General features: G+C 36.8%; 1 protein-coding gene across 1 annotated transcript in view; it reads left to right on the top strand.

The window, feature by feature from the left end:
- Positions 1 to 27,588, top strand: part of ARAP2 (ArfGAP with RhoGAP domain, ankyrin repeat and PH domain 2) — a 138,273-nt gene that overhangs the window by 32,200 nt on the left and 78,485 nt on the right. The window contains exons 9-11 of the mRNA XM_065836791.2: positions 285 to 466; positions 25,452 to 25,567; positions 26,731 to 26,930. Of these exons, the coding sequence (XP_065692863.1) occupies positions 285 to 466; positions 25,452 to 25,567; positions 26,731 to 26,930 (498 nt within the window). The remainder of the gene's footprint in view (positions 1 to 284; positions 467 to 25,451; positions 25,568 to 26,730; positions 26,931 to 27,588) is intronic.

Genomic DNA, 27,588 nt, shown 5'->3' with positions numbered 1-27,588 from the left:
TTAGTAGGCATGGTTTTAAGAATCTTGGTCGTTGGTTTGTATATCTTTCAGTTTGTGTGTTGATTGTTGGGAATTAATTGAATGGCTGTCTTTGTTAACATCTCCACTGAAGCAGACTCTCATGTTATTTTTATTTACACCTCTTCTTCAAGGTGGATGTTCTCTCTGTGGTATAGCTATACCATCAACCAGCATAGTAGGAAGAACAGAAAAACCAATACGTAGAGATGAATTGAGCTGCTGCATAACCATGTATCTTTGTCTATTTTTTTTTTATTGTTTAGAAGAAAGGAATGACTGGGTTAATACGATGCTCAATGCCTTGAAATTGCAGTCTGACAATAAGTTGCAGTCTCGAACTTCTGTCACCCCTGAGAAAAGCGGATATCTTGAGCTGAAAGGATACAAAGCCAAAATCTTTATTCTACTTCAGGGGAGCACTGTGTGGATCTGCAAAAATGAGCAGGTAAATTTTTCATATGCTTTTTGTGAATAAATACTTATAAAGATGATTTAACTAGTGAGTTGGACACCGATGGCTCTTTGTGAATAGGTGCATTTCAATATAAATGCATATCTCTTTATGTAGTACTTTATTGCTGCAACTCTCAGAAGGCTTCAAAAAGCAGGTGAAGTATCATTATGTCTATTGTACAGTGGAAAAAATGAATATATAGTGAGGTGAAGTGAAAAGCACTGAGTGTCACAACACGTGAGTGACAGGACTGGGATTAATTCACTCTTAAAATGTAGGCCATAAGCACTCTACTAAATCAGAAGGCTTATTTTGTGCCTTGGTTTCACTGCCCTATAATACAATGCTCTCTAAAGGGTGCTATACAGAAGTAGATTTAACCGGTACTTCAGCTAAATGTTCAAAACTGATCTTCTGTTTGTTTTTTAAGAATGTAGGTTGGCCGGTTTCTGTTGTGCACTATAACAGTATAAGCAAATCCCAAAATCCAGAGTGTTTCGTTTTGGGCATGAATGTATTATGATATGAAGTAGTTAGCTGTGGAACTCTTTAGGATACTGTAGAGAGAGGATGAATGGGAATAACTGGGTTTGATGAATGGCTGTGCGGAAGAAGCATCTATTGCAGGACATTAAATGGAAAGTATTATTTGTATGTGAGGAAACTGATGACCCGCAAGTAACAGGAACCTGGGAGGGCATTTGGGGGAGAATGTTGTTACGTGCTTGCCTTGTTCTCATTTTCTCTCAAATTTCTGTAAGGAAACTCCAGTTTCAAACGACTGGTCTTTTAGTAAGACCTGTCATTTTGGAGTTGATCTCATGTCTTCTCCTGTTATCCTCTTAAGTGTGAAATTATTTAGATAAGCTTGAGGGAACACATAATGTTCAATATTTAATCTTACTGTTTTTTCCCAGGGAAAGGCAGGAAATTTGAGACTGAGAAAGCCCCCCCCCCCTTTTTTTTTTTTTTTCCTCTCTTCTCCCTATGTACTGTACTCCGAGAAAGTTTTACTTGTCAGGTACATTCTTTGAGGTTGGGCAACAAACACCTAATCAGAAATGTGATGCAATTTATGGATTTATATTGTTCTGTGGCTCTAACAAAACTCCACAAATGATTTAGATGTAATATTTGACCAAAAGTGTATTGGCTACAGATATTTGAATTTAAGCCTACAGCATGTGTTTTGCTAAATGAGCACTGTGGAGAGGAATTAGTCTTCATAGTTGAGCACAGCACTCTTTAGATATGCTGAAATCCTCAGTCTCAATTGTTGTTGCCAGTTAGTTAGTGTATTTAACTGAAGTTTCTAGCTAGAGGTCTTTAAGGAGGAACAAAACCAAAACACAAATGCCACACCCTTACCATCAAAGTCTGTGCTTCACTGAGGTTTCTTTACATCATTTCAGTAGTTCTCCAACTTACTTAATAGCCCCTACCTTTGGGATGACCCACACTGTGCTGCGATGCTCAATGTTAGTGTTCCATCATGGGGTTTCAAGGTATTTTGTCAGTAAGAGTCCATGGAATGCATTCCCATCAATGAGAGTCGAGTCTTTGTGGATGTTCATCGTAAGGAGCCATATTTACCTTCAGAATCAATACTATATTCATCTTATGCCCCTGAATGCTTTAGAGTGCTCCGTTATGGGTGTTCTGAACTTTTTGATTAAGGGACAAATGTGGTACTTCAATGAGGTATATGGATTTGTGGACCAATTTCCCTTCCAGAGTGATACGTCATTTGAAACTAGGTATGACCCTCTTGAGAGTCTCAATACCAGACATCCAATTTTTGCTTTCTTGCTTTTTTCTTACTCTACCTGCATGTAACCATTGGGAGCATCTTTCTTGCCTCTGGTAGTCCTTTGGATCTCTCTCTGTTGCTATTGGGCACTCCCAGCTCTGCCCACTATGCTGAGTCAGTTTTTCTGACTGCCTGTGTTGATACAAAACTGTTCCAGAGCCATTCACTGTTGAAGGGTTCTTGATTGCTCCGTTATGTTTTCAAGATGGAGATCATGTTTATCTAAAGTAATGTAAGACTGCTTACCCCTCCCCCTTCTTGTGCTTTCTTCCAGATTTTTTTTTAAATTATTATTTTGTGTGTGCACATGTGTGTTGGTTCTGTTTCTTGTGTGGCTGTATGGTGAGTTGTGCTTTCCACATCAACCGATTTCAGTTTTACTTTAGCTGATTGTGAAAGCACACCCCTATACAGCCTTTCTACTATATGTTTATTCCCTTCTACTACATGGATGCTCTACGGAGATCATTGACTGCAGTGCCACAGAAGGCAAATGAAAATCAAGCCCTGAAACAGAGTGAAGGTTAGAAGTTATACCAGCCTGTCAGCTCCTTGTGTGTGTATGAATATTACAAACAGTGGTGCAAAACCAGCTTTTTCTTTCCAAAGCTTGTTTATTTAAAACCAAAAATATCAAATGGTCCTAAGAGGTTTTATTTTAGATCCTCCATTTGAACAATGTATCTTTCTTTATGTGGTTTCTGGCTATTTGGGAGTCAGAAGAAATAGCTTCTGTCTTTAAGTTTTCATAGTCTGTAATTCTTCTCTAGCTACCTCTTATGTTTGGTTTTTTTTCAAGTTAAAAACTGAATTACTTTTACTGCAGCACTGAAAAATAACCCAGTAATATAGCATTAATCCATTAGAGGGCTCTGTTGTTCTAAAAATATTTCCCCATCTCAGGTTTGCAATTCAGCAAATTACCAGGAAAATATGTTCAAGGTGTTCTCAAATCCTGTTCATATTGGAATTCACATCCATACAAGAACGACTCCCAGAGAGACTTAGAGGGGTTTATAACAACTGCAGTGCTAAAAGACACCTATTTAGACTTCTTACAATGTTGAAATGAGATCGGATCAAGCTGATTCATTGATTCCTATTAAGCTTGATAGAGGAGAGTCCACTGTTACTTTAAAAGACTGTTCTTCTTTGTTAAAGTGGAGAGGATCCTAAGTCAAATGCCCAATCCGAACATAACCACCAGGAACTTTGTGAAGTTCCAATTGAGATCAGTATATCATGTCTCAGGCTCATTTCTAGTTTAAAAGTGATTGGTTTAGCTTCAGCTTCTGGCAGTGATATAGTGCTAGTATGAAACCATCAATTTCTTTGACCCTCCATATAGTGTGAATTTTTTTTAAATTTCCTCTCTGGAGCAAAAGTGAAAAATACGTTGTACAAAATCAATTTGTTCAACCTGCAACTTGCTGAAATTCCCATTGCTATTTCAAAATCATTTGTGCTTAAATAAAAACATGTCATCTGATCCTTCATGATAACTCAGACATTGACTTGAAACGTCAGTCTGCTGTGGTGGTGCCAGTGGTAATCTCCCCTCTGTGACCATCAGAAGGCCTCTGACAGGTGTTTCCCTGGTCTACTAGAATATACCTCCTTCATTAGGGTGTATCTAAAGTCAGGGAGTGCGTATATGTCGCAGTGTTTGCACCAGAATTTGGCTTTGATAAAGAGAATTCAGGATGCTCTTTGTTACTGCTTTCGGTGGTTCTGAAATAGGTGTATTTACCAGGGATATTTGAGGGAACTTTGCCCAATATAAAGACTGGGAAATGGTATGTGTGGCTGTGTGCCATAATTGTGACTTTTTTCTTTCCTGCATGACTCCAAGTTAAAGCTCAAATAGCGGTGAGTATTTTCTGTTATGTACAAGCAATGGTATCAATTGCTTATCTAAAACCTCTTGTTTCATTTTGGCTCACTGCTTTTATTGATTTCAGAGGGTTTTTTGTTTTGTCAAAGATTGAAGTGATTTGCTCTGTGGCAGATGGAAATGTTTATTCATGTTGAGTGAACCAGTAAGAGAGTGCCTAGTAATTTTCATTTCCTCTCTAATGCTAATGGTGCATTTAAAGCAAAACTGGACAACATCAACAGATGTATTAGAAGAAATTACATTAAACATGTAGAAGATGGCAAAGGGTATGATAATGTGGAGAACTGATAAGGGGATAGGTTGAAGGGCAAGTTAAAGATGATTCTTGAGACTGGTATTCTGAAAGAGATGGAAGGGATGTGTGCGACTATCTGTGTGCCTATTCTTAACTCTATTAAGAAACACAGGCTTAAAGGGGAGTGCTTTGAGCAACCTGATCCAGTGAAAGATGACTATGTCTATGCGGGTGGTTGGACTAGGTGATCTTTAGGGGTTCCTTCCAAGCCAAACCATTGTATGATTCTGTGAAATCCAGTGCCAGAAACAATGTGGCTGGGATTCAGGGGCAGACTTAGAAGTCTGTGACTTTTCAGTATGTAGTGATGGGAATTTAAAATGATCTTCTGCAAGGGGATTGTTCATTAGGAAATGTTCTGGTTTTCCCCTGGAGAAAATGAAATCCTGATTAATAATCATGAACATGATGAATGAGAAAGAGAAGCCCTTAAAAAAATTAAGTAAAGGATGGAACGTGAACAGAGAAGAACAGTTAAATGAGGTCCTGAAGATGAGTAGTAGTGGTTGTTTGTCATGCTGAAGCAGTGTGAAAAAGGCTTTTTGATGTATTTAGATTCTTCATTATATCATCGTGATAATATGTGTGAATATAAAATGAGTCCAAGGTGATGGCAACAGCAATATGAAAGAAGAGTTAGTGGAATGTAAATTGAGTAGAAAGCAAAACATTTACTTGAAGATTTGGAGATCTAATGAGGAACCCTGAGCAAAGCAGCTGACAGTTTTGGGAAGGAAACTAGAGAAAGAGGTAGGGAATTAAAAGCAACAAAAGAAACCAGGAGGAGGAATGGGAAGACCTTTCAGATAGGAGGTGAGAGGAGAGAGAAATGGCTGATAGGCACTGGGGTGGGGCAGTGAAAGGTGGAACTACTGAGAATGAGAAAACAAAGTGTTGTCTGTGTCGTGTTCCCCGTGTCCAACATGCTCATCTTCCCTGCCCCAAGAACACGTGTCTTTTTGGAGATTTTGTGGTGATAAGCTATTATTTGTAATAATAACTGTGAAGCTCTATAAAGAAGGAATTCCCTACTTGATTGTTGCTGTGGACTATGATTCTATATTTACAAACATATGAATGAACCTGGCCTGGAATGCCTTAAACAGGTGGAGGTGATGGAAAAAACGAATGTTTGTCCTCCTTTGTCCATGTTTGATTCATTCAGGTTTTACTCTTTACCTCAGAGCAATACAAATATTTAGCAAGATGCTAAAAACCAAAACAACCTAAAACTATACCGCATATATTTGAGGGGAAAGAATGAATATACTGTTACACTGGTGACTTGAAGTGGAAGCACATGATCCAGCCTCTTTCAAATACAGTTGTTTCCATCAAGCTGTAGCTGGGATGATAGATTAAGGTCATATTCCTAATATTCCAGCAGTTCCTTGGCAAGAAATTAATTCAAATCTTCCACACTCAAAACATGGCAAAGATGGATTGCTGTGCATGACAACAGAAACAACTAAACAGGAGATACCTTGAATTTTGTAAGAAATCTTAAAAATTTCCTTTGCTTGTTGTGCAATACGAAATTAATGATTACAGGAAATTGTGTTGACTGGGCAAAGGTTGTTGTTGATCTGACCATTACTTCTTCACTTTTTAACTAATAGCACCCCTCCTCCAAAAATATTTTTTAAATGGATTTAAAATAATACGCTATTACATTAAGGTGGTTCAATCAGACAAGAAAAATGAGTCAGTGATCACCTTTACAGGGAAGATCTACATTTTTACATATAAGAATTAAAGAATTGGGAGGAGGGCATGAACAGCAATTCTATCAAAGATTAAAAAATGTTAAACTCTTCCATGTGCAGTTAGATTTGGCTCTATGAGGATTTTATTTTTCCTGTTCATTTGTTTTTATGCTATTAAGATCTCATTGAAATGTAAGTACATCTAAAGCAATCATGAACCATAGTAGAAAGTCTAATGCTTCTACAGTGTTCAAAGGCTTCATGATTGATTGAGGGTGGAGGGTAAGGAAGGAGGAAGGAAAATGACAAAGTTCTCAGCTTCTTATTAATGCTCAGTCAAGCTTTCTGAATGATTAATGCATATACAGCTAGCTACCTTGATCACGTAAAAATTAACAGTGAAGAAAAGTAGGATTTGTTTGAATATTATGAAGAAAAATGTTTTACAGAGTGGCACAACACATGTGTAAACAATTTGAAAAAGGCTTTATATCTGCTTATCATAAGGTTATAACACCCTTAATGCAGTATTGGGGAAATCTGTTCCTCTAAGAGTACTGGAATTACCTGAGAGCATTATCCATCACTACATGTTACTTGCATTTAAGAACTACTAGCTCTGCTTCAAATCCTATGCTAAAATAATCTATTGGATCAAAAGCCCTATAATGTAGGAAGTATAGCACCATTATGTGTACTTTTATTTATAATGGTAGACCAGGTCTGCATTTGTTTATTTTAAATCATATGAACAAGTCACTTCTGCATTCATTGAATCTGAAGGATAGTATAGTGTGTCCATATGTACATAAACACTTAAGTAATGGTGTGGGTTTTTGTGTGTGCGTGCAACAAGAAGGTTTGAGATTACAATGAAACTGAAAAAAAAAGTATTTTTCAAGAATAATTAGATCATCTTTCAATAGCTGTGGAGTTAAATGTAGCTAGAACGTTATTTTGCACCTAGTTGATTCTTGTGTTATTGTAAACGTTTCAGTCAATTCTTATAGGAAACATGCTCAAAAACTACTCAGTAAGTTTGGTTTGCTATAGCGCCTTTAAATTGTGCGCAATATAAAATTAATTTTTCCTATCCATGCTTTTGCTGTGTTTGAGACAGAAGGAAATTTAAATATACCAGTGCCAAAACTGATTACCATTTTTTTTTTCCTCAGTCTGCATCCTTTACTTCAGGTATTAAACTAATTTGTAGAGCTGAAATATTAAAATTTAGGTAAAGTTACAAAGTTGTTACAACAGTGAAAAGTAGAGCATTTCTGAGACAGTGTAGACAACATATTCTCACTGAAGTATTCATTCCATAAACTGAAGATGGGTACACACATGTGATAGTGTATGTGAATTCCATTTTGTAATTAGTTAAAAGTTAAAAGTACCATGCTATGCCATTGAAAATTTTTAATTATGTAGTGTATACCTTCTGTCATCAACTTGCCATTTTTGAAATCTGTTACAACTCAATTAACTAAATGTGGTTTATGAATTTAATTGGTGTGGCAGCGCTCAGACAAATAATATCACAAATTGATATTTTGGGGATTTTTATACATTCCCTATATGATAAAGAGCTAAGTTATATGGCTATACTTCTGTGAAAACTAAGCTTAACAGAGAGGTGAGACTATTATTTTGTCCAGTCTGAAGTGGAAAAGCAATGGTCTTGAAGACCTTAGGGTTTGCCTAATATATGATGAGTACGATCAGATGAGCACTGGCAGTGACATTATGATGATTAAAATGTTTACTAGGTTGCAATACTAGATAAAAGGGATTAGCATGCACCAGCAGGAGACCAAAGAGTATGCCTGCAATTCATTAATGTGCCTTGTGACTGACACTGTAATGTCTAGAACCCTGAGCACTTAAGGCCAGGTGATTGATCATAATGCATTTAGCTTGCAGAAGCTGAACAAGCAGGAAAAGCACAATGGTTCATGAGGAAAACTGTTCAGCATTTGTGGATTTCTGTTGTTCCTTCATGATGATTTTCAAGATAAGGTGGTCTCACTTCAATATCTGTGGGAGTTCAGCAGAGTAAGGACCATTGGAATTGTTTTAAATGCCCAGAAATTTTAATAATTTCTTTTTTCTTCCGGTCCCTCTTTCTTCCGGTCCCTCTTTCTTCCGGTCCCTCATACACTTTCACCTCCCATCACCTCTCCAGAACTGTTGTCTTGTGCACAGTGTGCACTGGAAATGTGTACAGTATCTTTGCTGGCAGTGGAGGGAGATCAGGTTGGGAGTTAGTATTGGACTACTGATAAAATAGTTAAGCCATTTGAGTTTTCATCAGTTATGCACAGTGGATGGTTTAAAGTAAGCATTATAAAGATGATCCTTAAAATACTGAGAATTTTAATATCATTGTAGCTTACGTGGTATTTTAATCTTTTGGACCTCAAGTAAGTTGTTTTTCATTTGTGCTGGTTTCTCTATGTTGTTTGTAACAGTATGGCATTTTTTTCAGATAATAACAAAACATTAGTTTCTGTACTCCACCATCTGATGCCTACAAACTTTATTCTAAATAAATGCACCATCCTCACAGCAAAAGGAAGGGAATTTATAACTTACAGCATAGTAAGAATTTGGGAAATACCCCAGTGTGCTTTCTCAGCAATAATTTCTGTCTCTGGTTAATAAATTGCTAGGCCAACAAATTTGAACTTAATCAACTCAAACTGAATTATTACCTCATGTAACACTTCAATGCCATTGACAGTAAATGAAATTCCCCCTCTTAAATATTTTGCATGCAAAATAATATCGTTAGAGACGGTACGCTTTAAATCTCATTCATTAAAAAATAAATATCTTACAGATATTTCCAGAAAACTTCACTCAGAAGTTATTTCTCTCTCAGTATATGGGTCAGGCCCACCTCAGAGATCCACCAGAATTATTAATAGATATCTAAACACTTTTAAAGAAACATTTGAAAAATGTTACATGCACTGAATTGCAGCAAAATCAAGCTGTTACCTTCACTTAAGGTAGAAGGTTGTCAAAACAATTGGCAGTGGGCAGCTGGAGGACCACGTGAACAGACCAGGACAGGGGTTGAGAAGGAAAATAACAGAGAAGATGGAAAGCAATGACTCAGGCAGCTAAAGGTGGAAATAATCTTGTTTGAATTTTAAGTGACACCTAGTGACATTAATATGTTTTGAGCATTTCAAACAACTGGTTTTGTTTGGGGTCTCTTGTCTTTTAGGGACCTTTTTGTTGTATTTTTGCAGTATTTCCAATAAAAGTTGCTCAAAAAAAATGTTGAGCCAAAGAAAGCGATGGCTGATGATTGTGTTTTACTCATGAAGATAAACACTTTTAACTATTGGCTTTGCCAGTCCTTTTGGGGATTCTGTTATCTAATATTTAATTGATTATTACAGCTCCTGTCCATTTCTTTGTATAAGGTGAATTAAGCTATTAAAAAAAACCCACAAAACAACATGGCTGTCTATTGGATATGACTCCCTTCTGATTATGGCAAAATTGTTGTCTCTGTCTTCTACTGTCCGGTGTTTTCAAATTGTACATATTTCAATACTTTGCCTCTAGGCAGAGAGGAGTCTATATCAACTGCGTTTGTCCACATTTATACATGTCTACAGTCTAAGTCCATTATGCAGAACTGTGTTAGAGATACGTGAGTGAAGTTTGACAAAGGTCTTGAAGCAGTGTGGCTGCATTAGTAAAATTAATGTGGCTTTGTATGCTGCTTTCTGTTCCACAATCAGCCTGTCTGGCACTTGTTTGAGAGGCTTTGCAGGACGTTGTGTGATTATGAGAAGTGTGATGTTTTTTTTTAGCCGAGGGCTGTAATTCCTTGCCATGGGGTCATGGAGAAGTTCAAAGGCAGATAAAATGACAGCAGTCAGCAACACGAGCTCAGTTCCTGCAACACAGGAGTAATTGCAGCCCATTATTACAATTGACTGTCTCTTCTCTCCCCTGAAGGAACTGAGCAGCTGCCAATTTACTGGGCTGCAAGAAAACTGATGATCCAGGAGATGGGGGTCATAGCCAAAGCTGAGAAAATGATCAAGGCAAAATTCATTAGTTGAGTAGCCATAGGAGTAGGAGACATTGCAGTCTGGTTGTCAGTGGTGCCCAGGTGGCAGATGGATTCTGACTCATAGGTTGGTTTGTTTTACCTTGTGCTGCTTTTTTTCTCCCCCAAAGAAAAGTGAGGAGGGTTCTAGCATCTTTTGTCTTATTTTGTTTAAAACAAACCAACCACACAGCAGAGGTGCCTGCTGTTGTTATGTGACTTATCTGGAAAGGGCTTCTTTCAACTTTAATAAATACATCAGTTGCTTCTCTGTCTGTTTTCTGTGTGCTCTGTAATCATTGCTCAGCATTACTTATTTACAGGTTGTTCACTCTCCTTCTACAGCTAAAAAGGATGGTATATAACTTCCTTTGCTTTTTCTGTTTTATTTAATGACAATGTGCAGTTGGTAAAACTTAGAAGCCTGATTTGAGGATGATCTTAGGTACTTTCACTTGATAACAGTGAATGTGTACAATTAGCAGTGTAGATGTGAAACTTGTGTGTCTTCATTGGGGTTCTCAGCAATAAATTCTAATGTAGAAAGAAAAGGGTCACATCCACACAAAGCTCTGTTTCAGAGACACTATTTCTTCATCTGTCTCTCATTGAGGTGCAGAATACCAGAACATATCTTTTAATATATGCAGGTGGTGCTGTACTGGAATTTTACATGGAGAAGAAAAATAAAGGTTAATAGAGTCCGCTGTAGGTACAAAACCGAAAGATGTTATCTCATCACAGTTCTGCATGATTCTGTTGTGCTGGCTGTTCAGGTCTTCTAATTGTGCAGGTCTTTCATCTGGAGACTTAAATTTCATTCTCCTACACTGCAGGCAGACGTATTTTAAAATCAACCTTAAGAAGCCAGTGCTGATTTTCTTCTAGCTGCTTGTCCTTCTAAATGGAAAAGTTAAAGATTCATTTTCAGTATATACAGGGCAGTTTAAGGAAAGTTGTTGCTTATAGGATCTAAACACAGATGCCTGGGGTGAATCTCCAGCTCTGTGAACGTCAGTTGGAGCTTCGCCATTAATGTCAGAGTTGCCAGTTTCCCATTTTAGTCCTTTATTTTGTTTCGTTGCAGAATTCTTGTTTGTCCTAATTTCTAAAATAGCATGGTCATGCTGGGAAAATATACCTTCTCTCCACATCACTGTGTCTGCAGATTGCAGCTACCCATTCTTGCTAATATGGAAGGATTTCTTGGGAAGATTTTCTGTTTTCAAAAATCATTGTAGCATGTTACAAGCCTCCTCACCTACAATTGGTACAAAATGCTGCTGCAGGGTTTCTGAATATCCTGAAATGGAGCAATTTTATAATTTTAATTTTAGTTCTATTTTGCTGTTTGAGATTCTATTTTAGAGAGTTATCTGGATCAAGCCCTTGCAATTTTGATGCAAATTCTGTGTGATGAGGTGTACAGGTGTACTTTCAGTTAGGAGCCAGAACAGCTTTTTCATAGGTGCACTTCACCATGACATGGAGTTAATTTGCTGGTGTCTGGGCCAGGACGTTGCTGTTAGATCAGCCCATAAATGGGTGCTTCACTTTTTTTGTCACTTTCCATGAACAAACTGCCACTGTATGTGCTGTTCCTTACTAATCTCTGATTTGTAAGGCATCTTCAGTTATCTGAACATAGTAATATGTATATGTTTTAAAATAATGTTTATTTTTTATTATTGCATGATTTTGAAGGATGTTCTATTAGAACATTGAGGAAACAAATTTGTAAACTTGTGGAATGTGTTAAGCTTCTATTTGCTGTATTACTCAGAATTGAATAATGGTTTTAGAATCACAGTTTAAGTAGCGATCAAGGCCTGTTGCCCCACCCCAAGAACGTGCTCTGAAGCAGAGTTAACATTGCTATTGGCAAGTGTTGCTTTTTCAGTCTCTCATTAAATTCAGATGAGCAAGATTTGTTTCTTCCTTGTGTAAGGAGATGGGTAGGAGTGAGATACCTGAGAAATGAAAAGAACACAGGAGACAGGTGGAATCATTTTGCTACAAGGGAGCCAGTTTCTGTACCTTTTCTGGGTCCTACAAGACTTTCCTGTATTGTTCATTGTGTGATAATGGAAAGCTTGGTGAAACAAACAGAAGATAAATGGTAAACAGAGATAATTTGTAATGTAATTCCTGGTGTTCTTTCTGTCAACTAGCTTGCTAGTTAGTAACACAGAGCGTGAAGGGTATTTGAAAGAAGTATGTTATGGGGTGTTTTAAGGATTTTTTTCAGTTTGTTTTGGTTTTTAACTTTTAGTTTGTCATAGTATGTTTCTAGAGTATGATTGCTCCATATTTGTACAAATAATTTGTATTTTTCTGTTGGATGTTAGCCTTTGCTTCTCATTAGCAGAAAATAGTTTCATTGCAAGCTTGAATTTATTCGATTTTTACATAAGGTACTTCTAGCTCGTAAGTTTTGAGTTTTGGAAGACTGTTATTTCTAAAAATTTAAACTTATGTTAATTAAGACAAAGGCGTTTTGTTTCAGTAAGCCTATATTATGGATCCAATCCTGACACGTGAGTATAGTGCAGAAGTTTTAGAGCTGGACCCCTGTTTTACTTGTCACTATCATAGAAATATTTGACTAGCTTCTCAGTTAATGTGTGGGGTTATTCTTTGAGTTGTGAATGCCTTTGGTTAAATTGTGTAGCTTCTTAGCTTTAATCATTTGTAAAATCAAAATTTCACTAGAAACAAATAGCAAAGGCTTTTACATGAACTCATAATAAAAATTATTTATGATGAGTTTACTAGGAGTGCAGTAAACGTGCTGAAGCATTTAATACTCCAGTTATTCCGGTATTTAAGTACTGAAAAGTAGATTGCTTATTTGTAAACTGCATTGATTTGTGAAACTCTCTTTTACGTATTTACTTTTATACTAACTGTTTTCTTGATGTGGAATCATTACTTTCATGACAGAAAACCTAAGCAAATATGGAAGTGAACAGCTGCTAAGCAGTAGCTCTACGTTTGTCCATTAGTTATTTTGCTTTATGAAAAATCAAAATACTTTCTGTGGATTCATCAGCTATTTTCATCTGGGCCTGTGTCAGAAAGATAAATTACTATATGTGAACCTAAAACCAGCAGAAGAAAATATTTTCTTTAAAACAAAACCAACCAAACAACCACCACCTCCTCTAAAAAAACCCCAGCCAATGAAACAAAACCAAACACTTTATTTTTGGTTGAACTAAATGTAAGGAAGATGTCTTCTCAGGAGAGTGTATTAGGTTTGCATGGCAAGGCATTGGTAGTGGAGGGGCTATGGGGTGGCTTCTGTGAGTATCTGCCAGAAACTTCCTCCATGTCTGATAGAGCCAATGCCACCCAGCTCCGAGATGGACCCACCACTGCCAAAGGCTTAGCCCATCAGTGACATTGATAAGGCCTCTGCGATAATGTAGTTAAGAACTGAAAAAAAACCCACAACCTTGTGCAACAGCAATTGCATTGGGAGAGAGGAGTGAGAATATGCAAAACAGCTCTGCAGACACCAAGGTCAGTGAAGAAGGAGGGGCAGAAGCTGCTCCAGGTGCCAGAGCAGAGATTCTCCTGCAGCTTGTGGTGTACACCTTGTTGAGGTTGGCTGTCCCCTGCCAGCCCATGGAGGTCCACGGTGGAGCTGAGACCCAGCCGCAGAAAAGTTAATCCTATTTGGTTGGCACTTCAAAAAGTGTTGAAACTTTTTAAATTAATTGTGAATTTTTACTTGTGGAATACAATATCATAGAATTTTATGTTACTGAAGTAGGAGGCAGTAAATAAAATATATATACAGTGAGGACTGATAGTCTTAGCATCTTACTGTTTGTGGTCAAAAAGTAAAAGCATTGTGTGTGCTCAACAACAGTTTTTACTGGTCAATGTCATATTTGCTTATCTCCACAGGTAAATTTGGAGGAAAACAGGATCTCCATTATTTGGAGACTCATTAGGAGATCTTTGACAGTAGAGATATCATACCAGTTTTTTTATGTTGTCCAGTGACAACCGTACAAAAAGGTCTGTAAAGAGGCTTATAAATTTTGCATGACCACCATTCTATATTTTAGAATATCACAAAAACATTCACAATCTGTCCTTCCTTTAAGAGTTGAAACATTTTGTTAGCAGTTTGTCTGGACTATGAATATATAACAAGGTCTTTGATGTGTTTGTAAAGCTTCAGCAAGAAAATTATAAAGATGTGAATTCAGGAAACCATAACTGTGTGAGGTACTTTTAAAATACACAGATCCTTCTGGTCTTGAGAGAACAGTCCTGATAAATCTTCTAAGAAGGATTTCGGTTGTGAAGCACTTCCAAAGAACAGTCCAGATGGCTACTTAAAATTTTAATAGTAACAGCTCTATTTAAGAATGGCCTTGTCTCAACAAGAGATGTTCTGGGTCCTCAGTACAGGGAAAGTGTTTGGGAAACTGTGAGTTTGAGATAGCAGGAACAGTTTTTGCTGTAGCCACTAAGGGGAAAAAAATAGCATAGGCAGGTGGAAGGGTTCAAACAACAGAAGTGAGTAAAACTGAGGAATTTCAAGATTTTTTCATATGTTAAACTGCCATCCATTTGGGATGAAAAATGTGTGAAGTGAGTAGCAAGAAATGAACTCTGAAATGGAATGAATTTCCATGTGTTATAAGTTGTGCGTCTTAAGGAAGATGATTGTCTCTTTTAATACAAGCCAGTGTTATAAATGGCTGTTGGAATTAGAATAAAGGTAAAAGCACTGAATATGTACTGTATTTGCACATGACAGGCTTTGAATTTTATTTGTGTGTTTATTTAACTGCACTATCTTTATGTCATGATGTTTCATGAAGCAGTAAAAGCTAAGATCACAGCCCAGGCAGGCTGCAGTTGCTTCAACCTCTCTAGCTAACAAGATGCTGATTCTGGAATGAGCTCCATGCTGCAGAGCAGCCCTGCTGGAAGAGAGTTACTGTAATTGTTCAAATTGGAGCTTTGTCTGCACTTGTCTGTCACACTGGGGCGTGGGGTTGGCAACAGAGAGCAGTTTTGTCTCTCTTGCTTGGTATCTGTCAGGGTATTTGAGAAGATAGCAAGGCAGGTGTTGTGTGCAGTGTTACCAGCTTGCTTTTGATGCTCAGTTCTGTCTTGTGCCTCAGATGTGAGAACGTGGCTTTCCTAGAATGTTGAGTGACAAGAAAAAGAAAGCATGTGCACACAGAATGAAGTATGGTCTGAATCACACTTTCTGTACCTCAGCTGAACTCTGAATTGTAGAATAGTTGAAGAATTCAGTCCTTTCATTATTTTTTTCTAAAGCAGCAATGCAAATGACGGTGGTCCCTTCAAGTCACGAACTCTGCTTTCAAGTAATAGCTTTAAATTGCTTTGTGTTAAAATGTATGTGGAATTCTCTTCCTTACGTTGGTGCAACAGCTCACACAAATTGTTTCAGAAATAACGTAAAGGTTATTGAACCATCACTAAACGGCATGCATACAAATTATATCTAATGGCAGTGCTCGGTTGCAGCATGTTTGGTTTTTGTTTTGTGTTTTTACTCTACTTTCAGCATGTTTCTGCACAAGTGAGAAACTTAGGAATATTTGGCATTATACGTTTTCCTCTCTGTCATCTTTTTGCTTTGATTTTGAGGACTAAGATATTGAAGCTTTTACTTAATGTAGGTATGTATTTGTTTGTAGCCCTTGCCTTTGAATGTCTCTTTCTAGATTGTATCATCTTGTCTTCATTCACTGTGACCGTATGCTAAAGCCTTTCCTTCTGGGACTGGAGGGGAGGGGAGTGGGGAAACCTCAGAGTCTGTGTCCTTTGCTCTGCCTTATGTTCCTTAAATCTTACTAAGAACTGAGGTATTCAGTGGCTGCAATTATGTTGAATTTGTCTGAAGCCAAGCATCTGTCTAGACTAAAAATTTACTTGGCATTAGGCAGGGAAACAAACGCTTCTGTGATTATGTAAACTTCATTTTGGGGGAGAAGTTAGCTAAAAACCTGTGAAAATCCAAAGAAAGTCTGTGTGAAATAACATTACCATGATTATAGATTTGTGCACGCACTCTAAACATGGTAAAACTGGGCTTATTTCTAAAAACTTAATTTCATCCATTTACAATTTACAAATACAATTTATTGTTGTGCAGTAGGTACTATAATAAGATACTTTCTTCCACAGGATTGCTGCTTAATTCAGTGCATTGTTTACTTAGTAACTATTTGATAATTTCAAGTTCTTTTCGTGGAGTAACCTGTGCCTTTTTATTTGCACACTGTTGAAAAATGCCCTACAGAAAGAATTGTTCACCAGTAATGTAATGTTCTGTGAGGAAATGATCAGTAATTGGTGTGTTTGGCTATTTGAGGAATGATGTTTAATTCAGTCTTCATCAGTTCCTGTTAGGTAACCGTGTGGTCATATGGTCATGTTCCTTTCTGAGAAACAGAATGAATGATTCAAATATCCATATATTTTGCATTCTCTGTTTTCTCTGTCTTTTATGGGGGCTTAGGAGAGAATACTTTTCTGTCATACCATATCTGCTGAAAGTATTGCTTTCATAGGTCTCAGTTGACGTTCCAGTTGCTCAGCAGTTCTGCAAATCAAACCCTAGAGCATAAAGTCAGGTACTAGGAAATGAAAATATACTGTGAAATGACTGTATACGAAGGCTTTTGATTTACACTGAGCAGGAATAGGCAAAGTCAAAGATAAGAGCCAGCTCCCCTCCAGGATAGTATTCAGTCACTTTAATTATGTGATCCTCTCTTTTTTTTTTTTTTTTTTTTCCAGCCTATACGGGAAGGGAGCTTTTTAATCTTCATGTGTCCTAGATCCATCCCATAAAACAAGCAAGGCATGGGCCCGAAGGTGCATAATCAACTGATTTAAAATTCAAAGAATTGTAGAATGGTTTGGGTTGGAAGGAACTTTAAAAACCATCTAGTTCCAGCCCTCCTGCTGTGGACAGGGATACCTTCCACTAGATCAGGTTGCTCAAACCCCTGTCCAGCCTGGCTGTGAACACTTCCAGGGATGGGACATTCACAGCTTCTCTGGGCAGCTTGTTCCAGTGCCTCACCACCCTCATGGTGAAGACTTTCCCCCTTATAGCTAATCTAAATCTTCCTTCTTTCAGTTTAAAGCCATTACCTGTTGTCACTACATACTGTTGTAAAAAGTTCCTCTCCAGCTTTCTTGTGTGATCCACTTTAGGTACTGGAAGGCTGCTCTAAGGTCTCCCCAGAGCCTTCTCTTCTACAGACTGAAGAACCCCAACTCTCTCAGCATGTCTTGTAGGAGAGGTGCTCCAGCACTCTGATCATCTTTATGGCCCTCCTTCGGACAACGCCAGTCCCAATACTGACCCCTGTGGAATGCCACACGTCACTGATCTCCACTTGGACATTGAGACATTGACCGCAACTCTTTGAGTGTGACTGTCCAGCCAATTTATCCACTTAGTGGTCCATCTGTCCAATCCATGTCTCTCCATTTTAGAGACAAGGATGTCATCTGGGGACAGTGTCAGATGTTTTGCACAAATCCACGTAGATGACATCAGTTGCTCTTCTTTTATCCACCAGCACTGTAACCCTGTTATAGAAAGCCACCAAATTTGTCAGGCACAATTTGCCCTTAGTGAAGCCATGCTGGCCATCACCAATCACTGTCTTATTTAGCATGTGCCTTAGCATAGTTTCCAGGAGGATCTGCCCCATGATCTTGCCAGGCACGGAGGTAAGACTGACTGGCCTGTAGTTCTCTGGCTCTACTCTTTTTTCCCTTTTTAAAAATGGGGGTTATGTTTCCCCTTTTCCAGTCAGTGGGAACTTCACCAGACTGCCACAACTTCTCAAGTATGATCGATAGTGGCGTAGCAACTTCATACGCCAGTTCCCTCAGGTTGCTCAGATGCATTTCATCAGGTCCTGTAGACTTATGCACCTTCGGGTTCCTTGGATGGTCTTGAACCTGATCCTCTCCTACAGTGGGCAGTTCTTCATTCTCCCAGGCCCCGCCTTTGGTTTCTGCTACTTGTGTGGTGTGGCTAGAGCACTTGCCAGTGAAGACTGAGGCACAAAAGCTGTTGAATAGCAGCCTTCTCCATATCTCAGGTAACCAAATCTGCTGTTTCCTTCTGGAGAAGGCCCACATTTTCCCTAGTCTTTCATTTATCACCAATATACCTCTAGAAACTTTTTTGTTGCCCTTGATGTCTGTGGCCAGATTTAATTCCATCAGAGCTTCAGCTTTCCTAACCTGATCCCTAGCTGCTCAGAGAAGTTCTCTGTATTCCTTCCAGGCTACTTGTTCTTGCTTCCACTTTCTGTAGGCTTCCTTTTTGTATATGAATTTGTCCAGGAGCTCCTTGTTGATCAGTGCAGGCCTTCTGGTGTTTTTGCCCGAGTTCCTCTTTATTGGGATGCATTGCTCCTGAGCTTGGAGAAGGTGATCTTTGAATATTAATGAACTTTCTTGGGCAATCGTATGATACTACAAAATGCACACATATAGCTGATGAAGTCAGGAATATAAATTACTTTTTTAAGTGAATAGAGAGATTTGTAACTTATATGAAAAATAAATTCTAAGATTGGAATTACCTTAGGGTGTTGCTTAGGCATGTGTTTTTGAAACAAATCTGAGTTGTCCCTGCTTCTTATGTATTTGCTTTCATCATAGAGCCATCTCAAAGTGTTTGTACTAGATTTCTTTATAATGCAGTAATATGGAGTGGGTTGTGCTCCAGTAGCACATCCAGTACACTCCACTGCAAACAAGCTTACTGCAAGGCACCGAGTAGAGCTAATCTAAGTGGTCTTTCATACCTTTTGCTTTCTTCCTTCTTTTTAACCTCCAAAATTATGCATGTTCGGTTGCCATTAGAAAATGTTTTGCAGTAATATCTTAGAATCATTTTGAAGTGGTTTTATTATGTGACACAGGAATTTTGCTTAGCTAACTAAAAAACTTAAAACTGATGATGTGACTGCCTCGTATGTAACAGATGAGCAGGAAGCTACTGCGTTAATGTGCACAGATGACTTGAATTCTAGCATCTCCTTGCTCATCAGGGCTTGATTTCATGTTCTTTAAACATAATTTTTTTTGTCTGTATAATTATATACTGTATCCTTCACTGTGGTTGCATATTGAGACTGCTTTAGGAAGAGAGAGTGCATATGTCTTTACTGCGGCAGGTTTTATTTTTTCAGTCCATGATATGTAACTATCGGCTAAAATCTATATTAAAATATTTTAGTCTGCGATCAGGCATGTAAGTCTCTAAAGATTTGAAAAGCCTGATGAAAGGTAACTGGGGAGGCTAAACTGAACTACAGTTTAAAAGAAGAGGAAATCAATATAAACTTGCGGAGAAGAATTAATATCATCAAAGCAATTCCTGTGTTACTAGTTATTGTTTCTCGAACTCTCATACATAAATGTCTTAATTTTTCATTAACATGGAAACAAATTTTTCCCACCTTTCTGTTGCAGAAATTAGCCTTGCTTACTAGCTGGAAAGGCTGAAATATATATCTCCAATTAAGGAGGAGAGAAACTATGGTTGCTTTATCTGAAGAATTCTAGTTATTGGCTTTTAATCTCGCTGGAATAATTTGATTGTTTGAAGGGAGTCAAATGCCATGGGGTTAGAATGAAGGAAAAGTCTACATCATGATAAATTGTTCAGGGAATTTTCAGATCTTTCAGAAATAAGTCTTAATCTAATTGTCAGAAATTTTGTGGTAGCTTCCCCAAAGCAAACCTAAAGAGTTATTCCAAAGCAGAGGTAAACTCAAGGAAACACGTAAGGTCATATTTTAGAACTCTCATCAGAAATATTGTGATTAAAGGTCAAGCACTTTCTATGTATGGCAGTAGGACAAGGGTAATGCTAGAAATATGAATGGGCTATTTGTAAATTAGTGGTGGGATGGTAAGCTGATAGATACTAAAAAAAAAAAAAAAAAGCATGTGCATATATAAACACACATATGTATGCAGTATGTTTTTCTTGTGTTATCTGATACCTCTTACCATTACTGGAGCCTTATTATGTAAGTGTGTGCACACACATCCTTGAATATTGCATGACCTCAAGATCTGACAGCTGAAGACAAAAAAAGCAAACAGATCATGACCTCTTAATTCACAGAAAGGAAACCGATGTGCAGTGAGAATACTCAGTTGTAGCAATTTCCAAAAGTGCTATTCTCCCAGCATACACCAGTACAGTTTCTGCACTTCAGAGTTATGTACCTCTGTACTTTTTGTACTTCAAAATATGCTACAAATAGATATTTACATATGTATATACATGTGTGTATGTACAAACATATGATCTTAAAATTATGGCAGCAATTTTCCTTGCTGTTATCCCCTTAATACTCCAGCAAAACACTGAGATAAAAATATGGACTAATATTTCTTATGGTATATTTCAAAGGGTAAACTTGTAAATGTGATTTTTATGTGATTTTTTTTTTTTTTTTTTTTTTGGTGGAGGGGTGTGTTTCCCAAGGTATTTTCCTGAGGCAAGTTTGTCGGGTTTTCTTTGTTTGTGTTTTTGTTGTTGTCATTGCTGTTGTTGTTATTTTTGGTTGGTTGGGTTTTGGGTTTGTGGGTTTTTGCTTGTTGTTTGTTTTGGTCAACTTTATATACTGTGGGAATAATATTAGATTCATAAAAGACAGCACATATCAAGGCATGATTGGAATGGCTAAAACAGTGGAAGTTGAGGAGCACAAGCAGCAGCTTTAGAACTCCTGTGTTCAGGTGAATTTTGATTTGGCTAAACCAACAATTATATCAGGCCAAGTGTTACTAGTGCAAAAGTGAGGGGGAGGGTAAAAATAATAAAAAAAAAAAAAAAATTTGCTACTGTTCAGGGAAGCAAACAGTGGTTTTGTAGAGAAGGTCTGTTCATTAATTGAGAACCACAAGATTCAACCTCTGGTTACAGAATTATTTAAGAATTCCATAGAGAAAGATGCCTAGGCTTGTCTTTTTAAGACAGCGTACCAAAAGTTACGTGTTTAGCAGCTCTGAAGATTAGACTTGTTTAGATATAGCTGCATGATTTTATTCATTCATGTACTGAAGTTTTCCTTATCTTGGGTGTTTATTTCCATGTCTGTAAACCAGTGGTGATATATTAGAAAAGGTATGAGACTAATTTTGAAGCTCCTTTAATTTCATCTGAAATACAATTGAAGAAATGTTAGTGTAGTCTGTCTCAGAGTAGCTTTTGCCTATGAAAAGATAATACATAACAGAGTAAGCGATTTTGTACACGGATATGCACTTCATAAATACATGTTAAAGGTATGTTTTAAAAAATTAAGTTATCATTTCACAGTTAATATACAGATGGCAAGTTTTCATAGGTGATGTCTCTTTCTGACAGGGATGGTAACAACAGCAGAACTCACACATTATAGTCATTCCTCCTTCAAGATGGAAAAACAGCTTACCAGAAAGCCAGTACTCATCTTGTAGTTAACTGCTTTCCCCTATTAGTATTTTTAGCCTTCAATTAACCGTGGTGTTTGTTGAATACTTCTGATCTATTATTATATCTGTAAAGAATTTGGCTTTCTAAAAAAAACTCAAATTGTCAACCCATTTTTCAAGCTTTCTTCAAATTCAGGAGGATTGTGTATATATAGACATTTAAGACATAACTATATTTAAAAACAAACAAACAAAACAACGAAACCTTAGCTTTCTCTGTGTATTTTTGAACCTTCTTAAGCTTTTCTTCATTGGTCGAAAAGTGTAACACAATTTAACCTATCTGAAACAATGAGCTTTCAGTCTGTAGAAGAAAGACAATTTTTATTCTGAAAAGATACTACTTGGTCTTGCTGTCAGTACATTTTGTGTAGTGCTTGAATGACCCTATTGTCCTCTTGTGCACTCAAAGTGAATGAATTTATCTTTCAAAGTGGAGCATTTCTTTCTTCCCTGTACCAATTCCCACTTCTGTTTCTGAAGGAGGGAACAGAACGGCACTCCTGAAAGCATATAATTCTGAACCTTGAAAATTAGATTCCAGTGTACCTGTCGCTCACAAAGCCTGGTTTATGCCAAGCGTTGTACTGTTACTCTGAAGAGTTTGTTTGGACTACTACGGGAGTAACTTCATTCTAATGTACCAATGGAATCGGTTAATTTGCCACCACTTTCAGTTCTGAAAAGTATATTCACTTTGAATTTCTTAACCTTTCTGACATTCCTCACCCTAAAATTCAGTACTGTAATTTCTCATTAATTTGCTGATTTTAAAATATAATAGTTATTCTCTCTTCAGTGGGATTGTTTATGCGCTAGGTATGTGTGCAAATTTTAGAGGATTGGTGCTCCAGCTAAAGGTGAAGACTTTCGAATTAATGCATTTAATTTCTAGAGGGCTTTCTTAGTTCTGCGTAGTTAAGTTCAGTACAAGGTTTGGTGTCTGTCTTCACAAACATAACCATGTGCAGTCTTCAGCCCTGTTCCCTTTTTACTTCAAGGGAAGTGGGTGTAGCTGCTTGAAGGCATAAAAAGAGACTGAAGGGAATATTGGATAGAGATTTTTCAAGAAGAAACAGCATGGATAGTATAGGTAGATTAATAAAGTTTAGTTACTGTTTGTTTTCTCTAGTATCATGTAATGAAATGCTCAGTTATTGGGAAAAAAAAACCAGCATACCTGCACAAAAGGCACTACTTTTTTGCACAAGGAGTATTTAGGAAATTTTTGAAGTAGGGTGTTGTGTGGGCCTCAAAACATTGATTTGTTTAAATTACTTGAGAATGTGGCTGTCAGTGGCTAGTAAGTATGATTGCTTTGGTGCAACTGTTTATTCAGAGATGTTCCGAGCTGGAAGCTTATTTGAGAAGATAAGAATTTACACTTTCTTATTTACATTCTTTTTATGACAGTTGCCAGTAGCAATTGCTTAGAGGAAAACTAGTGTACCAGTTGAACTTTTGATCTGGTTCAGTATGGTAGTTATTATTGCAGTCGTCTTCGTGACTCATTTTTTACCTTCAGTAAACTCTAATTTAGACCTAAGAGGTTATTGAACTCCTATTAATCGTGGCTTTTGGCAGTTGTTCATCTATTATTTAATAAACAGAGAATACATTGCAATGTTGTTCAGGTACAACTATAGTCTTCTTACCTGCCCTTTAAAAATCAAGACTTCTTAAGGACAATTATTTGAAATAGTTGAAACCAACAAACAAAACCTGTATCCGAGTTGCATCTCAGAAGCACAAACCATTTAATTCTAGAAAGTTAGGGGGAGTTGTTTTTTTTTTTTTAATTTCTTTTTTATTTTGCTCATTTAAGACGCTGCTGCTAAGAGAAACACAAATTTAGTATCTGTCTATCCCCTATTTTTTTTTTTTTTTTACTCTGTATTTCATGCTTCTGTTTTTCTCACTGGTGATGTCTGACTTTAGAATGCTTCACGGCTATAGAGCATGCTGTCAAGTTCATACTCAAAAAGAGATTATTCTGCCCACTCCTTTCCCACAGAACTGATCTTTGAGGATGAATTAGGGCCTGTGTAGGCTTCACAGAACTCTCTGCTCTCTTCTAAGGCAGATGTGTCAGTATGAAAACCATTGATTTATAGGAAAATGGGGGGATGCTGAAGATGAGAGTAGAGAATAAAAATGTCTCTTACAGGATATGAGGGTATAAGGAAAGTGGAAATATTAAAAAATATATTATATGAAGAGTGGATAAGCCAGGGTACTTGTTGAAAAGTTGTTACTTTTTAAAGGTTTGTGCTGAAATCCACACTTGGATTCTGCACCATTAGTATCAAATGTAACCAAAGTTAAAACAAGATTCTGAATAAGAATTCTGTCAAGGAAACATTAGCTGACTTATCCCAGACTGTGTTTCATTAGTGGAAATTAAAGAGTTTTAAAAACATCATATTAAAATGGACATTATAATATTTTTATTTGCTCATGCCTGTAACAGGGGAATGAGGTGAAAAGAGTTTTATGAAGTACCTTCTCCACGTAAGCTTTAATGCTCACAAAATTTGAAAATCTTATGAAGATAAACTTGCCAGTGATGCAGGTTTAAATATGCGTTTACTAGAAAAACAATCGTCTTTGTACAGGCAAGTGACTCTGAAGCTTTTCTGTTCAGTGCTTGTATTTTTTATCCATCCATACTTTGTTTGAGAGGTAACTTAGTGAACATCTTGCAGATGGTAAAATGTGTGGATTTGGCTTATTGCTTGGGTGATGTGTAATAGGTTGTTTAGGTTTTTTTTCTGATACAGTTACTGTTTCCAAGAAGTATGCTAATATTTCCAGAAATAAAACTTGTGGAAGTGACTACCGTTAGATGAACATCTAAATCAGTTTAAGGAGCAGATACTGATGGTGTTCCGAACAGATCAGAAATAACGCATGTGCCTATCAGTGTTTCCAAAATAGATGTATTTGAGAGAGCCTCACAAAAGGTCATTGAACACTTATTTCCCAACTGTATTGATGTAAGATTGATTTTTATTTAAGTACACTGTTCCATGCAGCAGAAAAGAAATAATTTTTCTTGTGTAAGAGAAAGCAAAAATGCTTAGCGTTTCTAATATGAGAGTCACAGATAACCTGTTGTCTATCATAGCTCCTGTATAGGACTTTTTTTTTTTTTTTCAAAGACACTTTTGACATGTTTAGTTCATGTAATACATCAGAAACTGAGAAATGCAACGTTTAAGAAAGAATTTTATACATAAAATATTTTATTTTGTTATAAGTCTGCTTAAAACAGGCAACACTGGTGTCAATAAGAAGGCTTTAGATAGATAAACATTATTTAGTCACTAAAGCATGATTTAAGTGAGATACTTCTGCTATTTTGGATCCACATTTTAATGCAGTCTCTTATTTAACCGTTTTTTCCCCCCTTTATTCATAGTTACAGTGTGCAGTTTTCTCCTAATAACAATCAAGTAAGGTCATTCTAGCAATTAGAAGCATAATGTTTGGATGAAATTTAGTATGAGTTTATTTATATGTTAATGAATTAGAAGGAACTTGCATGTTGTGGCCAAAATGTGTATTACTGACCTTGGATTTTTGGACCATGCTGATTTAATTGTTCTATATATATTTGATTCCTGAATGATAAAACCCTGAACTTTTATTGTCTTTTCCCTAGGATTTTAAAACAGGATTCGGTATCACTTTAATCCCGATGAATGTGGCAAATGTAAAACAAGTGGATCGAACTGCAAAGCAATCTTTTGAAATAATTACTCCTTATAAAAGCTTTAGGTGAGGACTTTAATATTTACGTTACAAGATATGCAAATAACTAACGAGCTAAAAAAAATATGTGCTTCATGCTACAGTGACATATCTAGCTTGGATAAAAAGGTAATGCTTTTAATAAGAATTCTCAGCATTTAAAAGAAAAAAAAAAGAAAAAAAAAAAGGATTTTTTTTTCCTTTGTTTAGCTGTGTGCTTCATCCATTACCTGCCTGACTAGACATCCTATGCCCACAGACTTGTATTTTTTGTAGCCTTCTTTGTTCATTCTGTGCAAGGGCAGAAAGGAAAAAAATAAGTCACTTTAACAACTTGACTCCATCTTAAAGAATAATATAATGATATAATAACCTGCAGTAGTGCATCCATTTAACATTAAGCATTTTATTAGCAAAGAACCACTCTGTCCCTTGCCTTGTAGACATCATCCATTGAAATCAGTAGAAAGTTTCATTTTGGCTGATGCTTTGACTTGTAATTATTTTCAATAAAAGTATATGCTAATAAAAGCCTTTTGTTAAGTGTTGTAGTTTTTGTTAAGTGAAATCTGAGTAATGCAGGAGAAGGAGTCACTTTGTTCTCCCGGGCTTGCGAGTTGTTAGCAAAGAATTTCCTTTCATTCTCAGTCAACTAGAGGAGCAGGTAAAGTAGTCTTGATCAGTGATCTGAAGCTGTGGCTAGTTGGTAGGTAGCTAGTCCTTTGACTTTCTCTAATCCATTACCATGTTGGTGTTTTCTTGTTATTTATATTTTTTTAAAATATCAATTTAAATGAGAAGCAGGTTTTTGCTGTTGTAGTTAGCAAGTTCAGTTTTACTTCTCAGTAACTCTCTGTGTTTCTGTAGCTCATTCTATGTTTTTGTTAAAGTTCAGATTTTAAATTTAGCATGTGGTACCATAAAAAGAGTAACTCAGGAATGTACCTTGAATGCGACAAAAGGTATTTAACTAGTAGTGGTTTTGTTGAAATCTGAACACCAAAACAGAGGGAGTTTTCATTGACTAAAATCACAAAATAATACATTCCATCTGTGTATTTATATCTGTGTAGAGGAGGATTTTTTGACTGTGATTTTGGGTGTAAAAGTAATAAATAGAAGAGATTACAGGCTATGTCTAATTGGCTTTAAAATGAAGATCAATAACACAGAAAAGTCAATTGTTTCAGCTTTACAGCAGAGTCGGAAAGAGAGAAACAAGACTGGATTGAAGCACTGCAGCAATCAATAGCAGAAACTCTCTCTGATTATGAAGTAGCTGAGAAGATTTGGTTCAATGAGTCGAACAGGAGCTGTGCCGATTGTAAAGCTCCTGATCCTGACTGGGCATCCATCAATCTCTGTGTTGTCATTTGTAAGAAGTGTGCAGGTAGAGTAATTAATGACAGCCTGTGTGGCTTCTACAAAATGTCATATTTGCATATCTGTATATGTCCTTGAAATGGCTTTTTTTTTTTCATTTTTCTTAGTACCATCCTTGTGAAAGTTTTGACAAAAAGTGACCTTTTTTTAAAATTATACCTTATATCCTTATTTTAAAGCATTTCCATGAGTAAATGACAGGTCTGTAAGGTGATTGGTTTCACTCAGATGAATAACCCTTTGCAATCAGTGGAAATTAACACACTAACGCTTTGTGGGAGATGGCTGGCTTTTGCAAGGCTGGATGCCAAAGGATAACAATTTTCAGTGTATAAATTTGGGGTACTAATTGTGTTACATCAGCACATATTTTACTGCCAACAGGGAGAGCTTTTCCAGATACTACTAAAAATTCAGTTTTATCATGTTTTGTGTTTAAATATGTGTTTAAGCAGTAGATTCAGGGAAAGTTTGTAACTCTTGGCTTTTGTTCTAAACAAACCCTCCCAAACGTATTCTGAATTGGACACCTTACTTTGTTTATTCATTACTGTCAAATACAATCCACTTTTTTCATTTTGGAGTTTTTTGGTGCTTTTATTTTTTGTTTAATTGTCAAACCCAACCTTTTTTTTTTAAGAACAGCAGTTAGAACAAATCTGTCT

This window comes from Patagioenas fasciata, chromosome 4 (assembly GCF_037038585.1).
Source record: "Patagioenas fasciata isolate bPatFas1 chromosome 4, bPatFas1.hap1, whole genome shotgun sequence".
Lineage (NCBI taxonomy): Eukaryota > Metazoa > Chordata > Aves > Columbiformes > Columbidae > Patagioenas > Patagioenas fasciata.
The sequence above is the reverse complement of the archived record's forward strand: the minus strand, read 5'-3'. Positions and strand labels throughout refer to the sequence as shown.